The sequence below is a fragment of the Meleagris gallopavo genome, chromosome 7 (assembly GCF_000146605.3).
Source record: "Meleagris gallopavo isolate NT-WF06-2002-E0010 breed Aviagen turkey brand Nicholas breeding stock chromosome 7, Turkey_5.1, whole genome shotgun sequence".
Taxonomy (NCBI): domain Eukaryota; kingdom Metazoa; phylum Chordata; class Aves; order Galliformes; family Phasianidae; genus Meleagris; species Meleagris gallopavo.
The window spans coordinates 7,364,747-7,377,643 of NC_015017.2; the positions used below are offsets into that span (position 1 = coordinate 7,364,747).

The 12,897-nt window shown below is 38.0% G+C and overlaps 1 protein-coding gene across 1 annotated transcript in view; it reads left to right on the forward strand.

The window, feature by feature from the left end:
* GLS (glutaminase) overlaps nucleotides 1-12,897 on the forward strand; it is a 48,139-nt gene that overhangs the window by 10,391 nt on the left and 24,851 nt on the right. The window contains exons 6-7 of the mRNA XM_010713377.3: nucleotides 1,034-1,197; nucleotides 5,305-5,363. Coding sequence (XP_010711679.1) covers nucleotides 1,034-1,197; nucleotides 5,305-5,363 — 223 coding nt within the window. The remainder of the gene's footprint in view (nucleotides 1-1,033; nucleotides 1,198-5,304; nucleotides 5,364-12,897) is intronic.

Genomic DNA, 12,897 nt, shown 5'->3' on the forward strand with positions numbered 1-12,897 from the left:
GGTGTCAGTGCACTGGGGGACATTTTAATGTCAGCTGTTAGGATCTTTTTTTTTTTTTACTGTATATTGCAATCTTCAACAAGTGCTATGTGAGGTTTTTGATGTGCCTCTTAAATGCATTAATCTAAGTGAAATTTCTACCACCATTTTAGCTTCTTACTTAAGTGGCTGAACTGTAACAAAACAGTTTCAAAAGAGAAGAATATTCTTAAATGTATTGACTTAGCATTTGCATCGTTTGGGATATTGCAACATGCACTAATGAGAGATGTTGTAATGCTAGCTTCTGTAATGTTTAATATTGTTTAATGCTGGTTTTCATAATGCCAGAATGCTTCTGTAAATTTCTTTGGACTTCTCAGATTTTCTGCAAAAATACCCCAAAAACCGAAATCACTTGTGATTTTGCCATCAGACATGTGATAGCTTGGAACCTTTTGTTCTCAGTGGGACATATGCTGCTTGTGTGAGTCATTTTCTCGAGCCTGGATTAGGTGTTGCAAATAAACTTTCTGGAAGATATTATTTCATGACTTCAGTAAAATACCTACAGCACTATCAGAGAGAATAGAACTACTGATAGTTCAATTGATAGTTCCAAAACAGAATTAGCTCTAATTTTTGTTTTTGTATCCATCACTATGTGTAAAGGGCTATATTCAGGTTGACTGTACTCAGTTGAATAAATTTGGAACTAGAGTTCTGGTGCAAACCCATTTCTTAATTAGCTTTTAGTTTGTTGTATCCATAATAATGACCAGTTTTGTCTTGTTTAGTGTATGGAGGTGATTGTTAAAAACAGGAAGCCTCTTTCTTCTGTTGTTTAAAATCATAAAATGGTTTGGACTGGGAGGGACCTTTTAGAGTTCCAACCTCTCTGCTATAGGCAGGGCACCCCCCTGCTTTATAAATGTAGTTTAAATAACTGTATATTTCCTGTGAGTAGTCCCAGTATGCTGAGAACTGAATGAAGCACTTAATATACAGCTGGAGAATCGGAGAATTTAAGCATCTTCATCTGTGTTTTTCCCAGGCATTCTGTTGGAGATACCAAAGTTCCTTTTTGTCTTCAGTCCTGTGTAAAGCCTTTGAAATATGCTATTGCTGTTAATGATCTTGGCACAGAGTATGTGCACAGATACGTTGGTAAAGAGCCTAGTGGATTAAGATTCAACAAATTGTTCCTGAATGAAGATGGTAAGAATTACTTAATATTTAATAATGCATTTACAGAACAAGCTACCCTTTTTTCCTCAGTATTTTTATTTTACTCTATCTTCTGAAGTCTCACTGTTATTGTTGTACACACGTAAACGCAATCTGTATACCACCTGCCCTCTCAGTGCTGAGAGAAGCAGGTGCTGATGCCAAAGGCTGGAGCTGGTTAGTGTCACAATGTCACAGAAGTGACACTGAATATGCCTTCCCATGGATGATTCCAAATTGAATTTGGCTAGTGATTCAAAATGGTCCTTTTTTTTTTTTGTTTGTTTGTGACAGGAATGTTTTAGCAAGAATGTCTTGCATGGTACCTACATTATTTCTTTTTGAATGGCATTGAAAAACAAGCATGAAAAGCGCTATTTTGAATGACTTTATGGCAAAAATGTGAAAAAGATGACTCGTAGCCTTAGAGGAAGTGCTGGATGTTATCTCTGAAACACAGATGCTTCCAGCAGGTCTTTCTCTCCCAGTAAAAGAACAATGTTTCTATTGCCATGACAATCCAATTAATATTTAATTAATAAGTCTGAAATATTTTTGTCCAGTATTGAATTTTTCTTTGTTACTAGTATTGATACAGACATTGACAAACTATAACACATAATTCTATTTAGACATAAAGAATGATTAGACTGTAGTCTTACATTACTATTACTCTTGAAAGTGCTTAAGACAATCTTGTAATGGGGATTGGGGTTATTAAAAGTTGCACCAGAGTGCATGAAATTAAGAGAGAAGACTATTGCACGTGATGCAAACTTTTATTAACTTCTAGAAAGTATGTTGTTGTTGTAGGGTTGTACAGCTGACCTGAGAAACGTGTTAGCTGAAGGGCTGGTCACATTCACATTGGTTCTATATAGTTTTAAAAGCAGACAGTAGAAGTCAGTTACAGGGAGAGGGAGGGAAGTTGCATTTCTTCAAGTAAAAGAGGAAGAGGGGAAAAGGGAGTATAGCTTGTATATAAAAACAAAGTAATGTGAAACTTGGACATGCAGCATGTCTGGCAGCTTTAACATAACCCTTTGATCAGGTTTGAAAACACACATGTATACGTTTAGTCCATTGGCTTTCTGATTGTTATAGTTGGTTTTTTTGTCTGTAATGAGGATTTTATGAGGTGATCTTACAGTTTTTTGAGAACTGTTTAGACAAGCATCTGAAGTTGTTGGTTTTTTTTTTTACCTACTTACTATGTATAAAGTTCTTGTATTTCTTAATTTACTAGTACTGGAAAGATTTCAGGTAGTTTTAAGTAGCAGAAAAAGCTAACAGAACAAAGAGTGTTGATAAGCATCATTCATATTTTGGGTAAGGTCTGTGCTGCGCAACGTAAATTTGGAATCTTATGCAGCCATGTGAGTATTCAATTTCAAAAGTACTTTTAATCAAGGGAAACAGTTCACCACGCAATTCAGATTTCCAGATGATTAAAGCAGTTTTCAGGCTAATTAAAAGTTGCTTCAAGTAGCTTGGGAATTTCACATAGTAAAAGCTGTCTGAAATATGCATCACCAGGAATAGGAACTTCCTATAGTGACTGAGTCAGTTTGCAGTAGACTTCCTGCTGGTGAGTTCACACTGAAGTATGTCTGACAACACTGTCTATGCACAGTCAGTGTCATTTGTTCATATATGTGACCCTTTGGTAGTGGTCATTTGAAGTGCTAGTCCAGTGATACAGTTTCTTACTAGAATGTAGTCCAATTTTTTGGTAGAATCTAGTGCAGTAATTAATGTCTTGTGCTCATGTGGGGGTCTGTCAGGAAATGGCTCGTGCTGCTGAGGGATTTTGTCATCCAAAGGTGAATTTCTGTAGGTTTTGCATTACACAAGCATGTTCTCATGCCCTTGTCACAAGGAACCAGTCACAGCCCACCTGTCATGTGTGTTAAAATGTTGGTTTTGTGCACATGTGGCAGCTTCTGCTTCCTGTGCTCAAAGGCTGCAAATCAGAGTCGTGCTGGGAATGCTTAATACCAGCAGTGGAAAAAATGTCAGAACTGGTGACAGAAAAGCAGTGTAATTTAAGTTTACAAGCTCAAAGGAAAGGTCTGGTTTGCATAAGGCATAACTGTGTGGCACGTTGCTAGAGCAATCTTACTGGTGGTCTGGCAGATTTGAGGTATAAAGAACACATTTGTGTTTCCACTGATTAATAGCCACGTCCAGGGGAGAGAATTAAGATGACTAGATAAGTTCTGTTTTCTTTTGAGCTTTGATTTATCTTAAATTCCCTAACTTGCCTATGTTTAAAGTGGTAGCAGACAAGCATCCCTGTCCCACAGTACAGACAGAGCTCTGTAGCAGAGCAGTGTGTTTGCTCTTCAGGCTGCTGGGCAGGTTGCTTATATGCAGAAGAGAAATGACGCAGTGCTGTGCTTGGTCAGGGTATCCCAGCTGGAATGGAGTGGCTGTTAATAGTGGTGCTTTTCATTAAGGGTAAGAAGATGAATTTACTCTGAGGTATAATGAGATGATGCAGTGAGACAAGAGACTTGCAGGGATACTGCCTAACAGTGTTGTTTTTCAGTTGAAGTAAATCGTTGCCTTTATTTGATTAGCGTGTGGTTAGCAGTGAGTGCCAGTTAGCTTTTCAGAGCTTGAGACCTCTTTTGAAGATAAACAGATGAGTCTCTTGACCTCTTCACAAACTGCTGTGTTAGCATTCTCTGCCTTGGCTCCTTGTCGTCGCACAGTGTGCAGTTCCTTACAGGTGGCTTCTCCTGGGAGCAACTTCTCCTCCTGCTGCTGCTATAGGAAAAAGAAGGTCTGCAGTCCCACATAATCCATGGCTTGAGGGAATGCGGGTGGGCTGGTAGGTAAACTTGGCTCCTGGGAGGAGGATGCTTAGGGAGGGTGTGGGTTTGCAGCATTGGGAGGATTTTGAGACAGCTGGGCAAAGCCATGGGTGAGCTGGTCGAACCTCAGCGGTAGCCTTGCTCTGAGTGGGGGGGGGTCCATGAGATGAGGTCCCTTCAGACCACCAGTATGAGATGCTGCGAGTCATTCGTCTTCTGGCAGCTTAAAAAAGGGCACGGAGGTTTTGGTCCCTGAGGAGGCAGAGTTTGGAAGCTATTGAAATGGTAAAATCTCTCAATTTTCTTCTACTGCATGTATTACACATTAAAGGAGCAAACAGTTGATGTTTTTAACTGTTCCTATTTTTCCTCCCCCAAATTTGGAGTTAAAGCAGCAACAAATAAAAGGAAGGATTCAAAACTGTCACAGTATTGTTTTTTAGACAGTGTAAGCCTCAAAAAGCAACATGCTATTTTAAGAGCCAAAATGTTTAAAAGAAAAAAAGGAAAGCTAAGTAGGAGATAGAAGATGATGATGATGATGATGATGATGAATGAGAACTGGTATAAACTACCTGAAAAGCAGACAGCTAATCAAGACTGTTTTTTTTTTTTTTACTTTTATTTTGGATGGTGGTTTTTCTTATGGGGATGCAAAAGTATTGATAATATGGAGAAGTTCAGTTATAATAAGGAATTTAAGCCGTGGCATGTTTAAGTCAATTCTGAAATGTTAAATCTTAGTGAGGATGGCAAAGAATTATTTGCATTTTAGAAGAAGGCCATAGAAACATTGGATTTCTGAAGACTCAGGTTGCTGTATTGATGTATAGAAGTGAGGAAATGGAAGAATTGGGGAGGCGTTTTATTTCTTTAAACTACTTCTTGACCATTTCAAATGACTGAGACTTGGAGAAAATTTGGAAGTCCCTTAGGAGTGTTGGTTCTTCTTGTTGATGCCACATTGATCAAATCTTGGATCACTGGAGGAGATTGAGTATTTTAAAGATAAGAAACCTTGCCAAACCCATGTGTTCAGTGGATTGTTAAGTAGCATTGGGTAGTTGGTTATAAGCTGTAAAATACTTAGCTCAGAATTGCCAAAACAAACAAACAAAAAACCGAAATAAGTGAGATTACAGTATTTCTAGTTGAAGTTTGTATTCCACTGTTATAGTTTCAAATCTTACATCTGTCATTTTTCACTTAAACCTTTGACTGGCTTTGTTTGAGAGATGTGTGTTCGGGTATATATGTAATTGAAAACTTTGTTTCACAGACAAGCCTCATAACCCTATGGTGAACGCTGGAGCAATTGTGGTCACGTCTTTAATCAAGGTAAAAAAATCTTTTTTAGTTTCTCTCAGAGAATTTTAATAGAATGTAGGAAAGTATTGTTGTATGTTTTCATTGTTTGTGTGCAGTATTTGATGGCAGTTTGTTAGCAGGTAGACAAGCTGGCATGTTTTGGAAATAAAACACTTCCAAACAAAGGCAGCTTCAAACAGCTGTTAAAAGTAGTAGCAGTGCAGCTTGGAAGACTTGAATGGTAGAGTTTTTAGTTTTGTTTACTTCTTTAACTATATAACACTTAAAATATTACCAGCATGTCCCTATGAACATACTCTGTAGTACTCGTATATGTTTCCAAATGTCTAATGCTTATGCAATATAAACTTAGAGTATTTCCTGCTGTGCAGAAGGAAAGGAAGATCCTGGGGATTCTGAGGGTGATGCAGTTACATCAATTTTAATATGAAATTTGTCTGCTATTAACATACTGTGTAATTGAATTACATTTAACTTATGTTATGTAGTTTCTTTTGGGATGCTTAATGTACTTTATTAAATGTGCTTGGGAACAGCCACCTGTATTTGCAGAGTAAACTATCAGCTGAATAATGACTTCAGTCCATAATCTTGCAACTTCTGAAAAGCAGTATTATATTTTTTATGTTAGAATAGCTGTATCTATTGTAAATGACATCAAATTCATGTAATGCTAATGTTTGCCAGATACTTGCTGTTTCTGCTTTTTTTTTTTTTTTTGGTTAGGCACTGATACAAAAAAAACGTGGTTCTTGGTTCTTTAGAACTCAGGATACCTGCTTAGAGGGCTGAGGATCATGTCAGTGCCCTGGAGATTTGAAGTAGAAAACTTAATGCTGTTACTACAGTGGTCTAAAAAAGCCTTTGTCTTCCTTGTGTTTCATACTTCGTTAGCTACAGTGTGTTACTTACCTCCTGTTTCCAAATTGTTGATTTTACTATTTCTTAGATCATGATTTTTTTTGTTATTTTATATTTAAAGAAGGTGTAAGAACTCCTGCTTAAAGACATTTATCTTTAATAGCTGTAGGTGAAAGAAAATGGCCTTAAATATGACAGGTAAATTTATTCACGTTTAATATTTTTAAAGGTTGACTGAGCATTGAAATTCACTTGGATAACAGTGAATTTTATAATATGACTTAACACACTTGTCAAATGTCAAGATGTTAGACCTACCTAGAACATGCCCTGTTGGTCCTAAGGCAAAACACAAGCATGTGCCTCTTGCAGAGGGCACATAGTTCTTGATAAATGGCTTACTTTTATATAGACAAAGTGGATTTGTTTATTGCATGTAATTGTGGTATTTGTTGAAAGGTTGGGGGATTGTTTTGCAGGGTGGGTTTTGTTTTTGTTTTTGTTGTTCTTTTCTGTAATGTTGTTATTAAGAGTATTGCACTGCACTGATGTTTTTGCATGTGGTAACTGCACGTCTACTGGACACATATCACACTTACCACTTCATTATTTGTTTTCACTGTGATTAAAACGTAGATTTTCATGTACTGTTTTCACAAAGATACCATTTATCGTTTGACTAACTAACCAAACTAAAAATGGTATTCTGGAAGAAGTTAGAGGGTCAAGAACTTACATTCAGGCTAGGTTTTTTGTGGAATATCTTCTTTACAACTTCTTTCTTATCAACATTCCTCCTAAACTGTTCAGTGACTTAAGTAATTCCAGTTTGTATTTGATCTAATCTAACTTAGATTTTTCTGGGCAAGGTGGCTTCATTAACCTTTGTTCTGCCCTCACTTCCCCTGCATTCGTGTTGTTTGATTTCAGGTGTTACTTAAATATGTTGATGGCTGTATGTGGCTCGTGGAGTCCAAGACGATGAAAAGGCTATTAAACAAGAGCAAATGTGTCACGTGTGGCAGGTTGATGTAGTTAGAGCATGTTGGTAGTTCAGGAGAGATTGGTGCTGCATTTCAGCATTAAGAATGCTTTTACCTCCTTTGAGAGAGATTTGCTGTATTACCTTCTTCTGATTTATGACATTTTTGCATCCATTGCGTGGTGCAGGACTCAGCCAGCAGAGGTTAGCACGTGTGGTTGTGTCCATTACTGCCCATCAGTTGTGGACAAGACAAGAAGCTTAGAGCCATATACTTACTTTTTGTCAGAGTATGTAATGCGTTAATGTTTTATGGGGGGAAGAAACAGTTCTTGGGTTTACAAGTCCAGCTCTGACTGCACACTTGGGAACAGAGCACAGACCAAAGAGGTCATGCTAGTACTTTGATGTCTGTAATAGTAAATAATAATAAAAACATACGGACAAGCCAAGTTGTGCATTTGTTTGCTTTACTGTATGACTTACTCTTAGAATTACACAATTCTCCTGACATGCTTGGGATGTGTTCCAATTTTATTGCCTTAACTTGCGGCTGTGCCCTAATGATGTTTGCGTTGCTAATACAGACTGTTTCAGCAATTTAAAGCGTGTATTTGGAATGAAAATCTTTTAGGAAAAGAACATAGTGTAGTCTGGCTTGAGTTGAATTAAGATCATAAAAAGCCCTGAGGGTCTTTGTGCTTGTTTGTAATTGTATGGCCATTTGTCTTTATTACTAGCTGAGATTATGTAGTTAGAACAGTTCTGAAATAATAGCATTGAAAAAAATAGTAGTGGCAGTTATACCACCTAATGTGGAAAAATGGCGGTAGGGTAAAATAGATTCTTCCAGGTCTCCAAGGAAATACTTGAAATGAGGATTCAGCTGCTGGCCAGATCTAGTATAGGTGTATATAGCTGTGTGTAAAACACAATCTTCGTCCCTGGTTAGAGAGATGGAAATGATTTCTTCTCCTGTTTTTCTTGATTCTCAGAGAGTGCCAGTTGCAGAGATCCGTAGTTTTGTCTGAAGCCGTGGCTGCCTGGAGCAGTTGCTTAGGGGTGCTGGTGAGTGAGGTGTGCAGGGGGCTGTGGATGTGTGTGGAAGGAGTTGTCGGAGGAAGCAGGGATGAGCTTTTTGTCATTATGTGTCAGGGTTCTGTCTGTAGGTGGAAGCTTTTCTAGGTGACCAAGGTTTTGGGCTCCAGCCTGGGGCTGCTCCTGCAGGGGCTCTCCATGAGCAGAGATGTGCTCTGCGCAGTGCCTGTGGGCTGCAAAGGGACAGCCTGCTCCTCTGTGGGCCTCTCTTGGGTTGCAGGGCTGCATCTCTCGTGTCTCACCTCTTTCCCCTGTCTGCTGCTGCCCAGCAGTTTTCCCCTTCCTTACATCTGCTCTCCCAGAGGCTTGGCCAGTGTTGCTCGCTGAGTTGGCTCTGTCTGGCTCTGATCTGACACGAGGCAGCTCTTGGGCTCTGCTCAGAGTCCATCCCTGGGGCCCCTCTGCTTCCAAAGCCTTGCCGTGTAAGCCCAGTGCAGGGTGCACAGCAATACTCATAGTCCTTTCACAAAGTTTGGTGTAGGTGAGGGTGAAAATGCTGATTTTTGTTGACCCTGAAGAGAGCATAACTAATAGAATAAAATGTAGTGAATCTCACATACTTCAGAGCATTCTAAATATGCTGATAGACTTTGAAGTATCTGTGTCTATCAGCATTGTGAAAGCTGCCTAGCTGTTCCCAGGTCTGTTTGTTGTCAGAATACAGTCCTTAAAAAGCCTATACAATTATTGAGGAGGGAAGAAAGGCACATTTCTTACTGTCTTTGTTTATCAGTGTAGTTAAAATATGTAGCACAGATTTAGCTTTAAGTGCTGTCTTCTACCTGTTCTGTTTGCCCTTCCTGATAGACTGATGTGTAAAAACAGCTCCAGACAGCTTTAAAACCTGTGTTGGCAAACCTGTGTTCACTCCAGGTTACTCGGCTTCGATTTGGGGAAGGTTCCTCTCTTCATGAATTTTTCATTTTCTTGTAATAACTAATTTTGAGTAGAGCATACATAGATGCCATTTTGTGCTTGCTATTTATTACAACTCAGGTGTATGATGTGTTAATTAACATGGAATGTGCAGTAGTCTGTGACTTGCCATTTTGGAGTGGTGTTTGAAAGGACATGTAACATTGAGTGGTAACCTATGAAAAGATTTAATCCTTGAAGGACACCAGGATGTTTTTAAGTGTATTTCAAATGGTAGTAGTCTTGCTCTTTGTGGGTTGGATGCTGTCTGTGACAGTGTGCTCTCAAGTATTTCAGAGCTGAAAATGGTATGCTGAGCAGCCAAGACTCCAGCTCTCACAGAGCATGCTCAGGTTAACAAATAATAAAGCATGTAAGTAAAGAAAGCTAGAATAAAGATTTTAAGTTTATCTAAAATGTACAGATGTAAAAAATGTTTTCTTGCGCTCTAACCTAGTGCTAGGACCTTTTTCCTGGATGTTTGCTACAGAATATAGTTGTAAGGTACGATGGTAGCTTAAAAAAAATTCCTGACGTATTTTTGATAATCATCTTCTCCCTTAAGCCTCATAATCCAGACACTCGTTACTAGTTTGGCTTGGATTCAAGGTGAAAATAGTGTTTTAAAAAGAGACGCGTGGTAAGAGCTTGTGTGGTCTAATTTTATAAGCATTCAATGTTGATCAATGAAAAGTGGCTAATGTTAACTACTTTTCTGATAAATATTGCCTGATTTTTCTTGTTGCAAGCTCTGGGCAGTATCCGTGCATCTCTCCTTTCCTATGTACATGCAGGCTTGCAACTTACTCAGTTGTGCTCGATGGCTTTGTAGTTTTCCAGTAGAAATATGAATAGTAGAAGTGCCTTGTTTGAATACAGGGAAGATCACTAGAAACCTCTGACAGTCCAAAAAAGCAACCCCCCCAAAAAACCTGATGATGGACAGCTATAGCTTTGCCGTAGTTCGGAGTGTTTACAGAACTGCTTTGAGCCATATTTTCCAAGTTGGATTTTTTCTGTCTATCAAACTGCTTCAATCTTAACATTTTCAATTTCATTTTGTATTCATTTAGAAATGTTGTTTTCATATGTATATACACACGAGCATGTATACAGTCAGTGTGTATATGAACATATGTTCCAGTAAATGCAATAAGTGTTTGTGGACTTAGTGCATGGAATGTTTCCTTCTATGTCCTAGGCAGGTGAATTGCATCTGAACAGCTACAACAGCAAACAAGTTTTGTCTCAGTGCTCCCAGCTCAGAAAAATAAGAAGCATTTGTACAAGAACGGATGGTTTCTTTCTTTCTTTGACTGATTGTGGAAACGTTGCTCAGCACACTGCTAGGATTTAGTCTGCACTTAGATTTTCATCTCAGAACATGCACTGTGTTTGTGTCTCTTTAGCTGTCAGGAAGGAAGGAGGCATGCACCTGTAAGCTGCTGAAGCAGGGAATTGCTAGCTCGGTTTTACTGTCATCAGGCATAAGGAAGCCAAGTTTTCTGTTTTACGTTACATTTTATGTTACGTTAAATTCATTCTGAGGTCTTGGTCCTATGGATACTTAGGCAAGTATCTTCGGTGCTGTGAGTGGTGTAACTTTGGTAACAATGCTCTCATCTGATGTAAGGTATCTATGGACTGAAAATGCATCATCTTGATCTAGTATGCAGGAGGTTTAATTCCTAAAACGTGGAGTAGATGCAACCGCTACAAAGGAACCTTTTTTATGAGTTGATGCAGATAAAGTTTGCGTTGGGTCTTTTGCCCACAAACTGCGTAGGCTGCTGGAAAAGCCAGGTTTTCATTGAAGGGCAAGGGATTCTTTTTTCAGCTGGGAAAAAAAAAAAGTGAATTATGATGTATTTCTATTTTTGCAGAAAGCATGATCCCTTTCTCCCTCTTTCTTTTTTTAACAAAAGATATTGTTTTGATTTATTATGTCTAACCATACAATTATCAATGCAGCATCCCATAACTAATGCTGACCCACTTTCCCAGAAAAGATGTTCTTTGTGCATTTGAAAGGTTTGAAAAGGTTTTTGTGGTTTAAATGTTGTTACATATTTTACAGCATTAGGATCTATGGAATATTTTGACAACTGCAACAGTTCAATGAAGTTGGTAATTTCTTCTTTTAATTATTTTTCATTGAACAGATTTGGAGTTAAATTTTTAAGGCTTGTGTTCTGGTATATTATACAGGAACATTTTGATGAAATGTCATATATTTTTTTTTATTGTTACAAATTAGCTAGAGATTGACTGTAAGAGTAAGGCTAAGCATAAGGTAACCATGGGTGTGTAATTTTGACAAAGCAGTGTGGTGTTACTTTCAGCTAGTGACTGTACGTGTGTGACTGCACATCTTGTAGCTGAGCTGGTGCATGGGCTGCAGAGACTACCTGCAGCACCTTAAACTACAGCCAGAGTGGGAAATGAGGCTGGCTTTATGCATTTCATTAAGTAAAATACTGGTTCATATCAAGTTTCAGTTTTTTTTCCACTTTTCCCCCATCCCCATAATGAACACTGTGCAAGTAGTTTCTCAAATAGCTTCCTAAAGTAGAGTATTTTATCTAAAAAAAATAGAAATAATCTCAGTTGTAAAGATGAAAACATCTTCTCCAGATGTTACTGTTTCCACTCGTGTATGTGATGCCATTGTTTTTTAAACATCTTAAAAAGCTGCTACTTTAAAAGATTCCTGCTCGGCCCCTCCTGTCCCCCAGCAGACCATGCACTGTTCTTAAATCTCCCAGCCCTGTTTCATTGTCTAGCTGGAGGAATTTGTGACAAGTCGTCTGTCAGAGAGTAAAGACAAGTAATACATCCTCAACTGGCAGCTACTAAAATTGAGTTTACTCCTAAAAAAGAGAAAAAAAGCCTCAACTGCCACCTTTCACACCTATATCCCCATGCCCCCCTTCCCAAAGGGGAGGAAAAAAACCAACACAGAAAACCATATGAAGTATCCCCTGACCCTACGAATGAATGTTCACTAGCATCCTTATAAATTTTAGACTTTTCTTTATGTTGCTAGCAAAATGATGTACTTCATGATGTACTACAGTATGATGTGAAATTTTATTTTTCTGTTTAATTTTTTAATAGGTAGGACGTTAATCAGCTATTAAATCAGATACATTTGATTAAATGCAGTTAATTTCACAGTAAGGGTAACACTTTATTTTAAGTCTTCAGTCTAAGTCTGTAGTATGGGCAGTAGCAGTGGAAAATATTTTAGCTTATGTAGCCTGAATTTTGCTATGCTCAGCTCTGCTGATAATGTAAGATTACCTGTGTTTACTAATTTATGCAAAGTTAACGTTTTCATTATAATTATCCTGCCTGCAGTTACTTTTGTATTTCTTGCTTTAACTATTATTGTATTAAACTCGTAAAGTTGAGTAGAGAACACTTAAAATAAAGCATACCTACTTCAGTTTAAATTCATTTCCAACGTGCAGGTGTTGGATAACTCTTAGATGACTTGTTATTTAAATAATTCTTTGTTTAAATGATAATTGAAGACTTACTTATCTAATACCTTAATTTTTCGTTAGTATATGAAATGACTGTAGTACCGTATTCTTAATTAGCATCGTACTTAGTTTTATGCAATAAATATCCTAATATTAAGTGAACTAACTTCTTTCCCATGTTAACATTCTTTGTAAATTA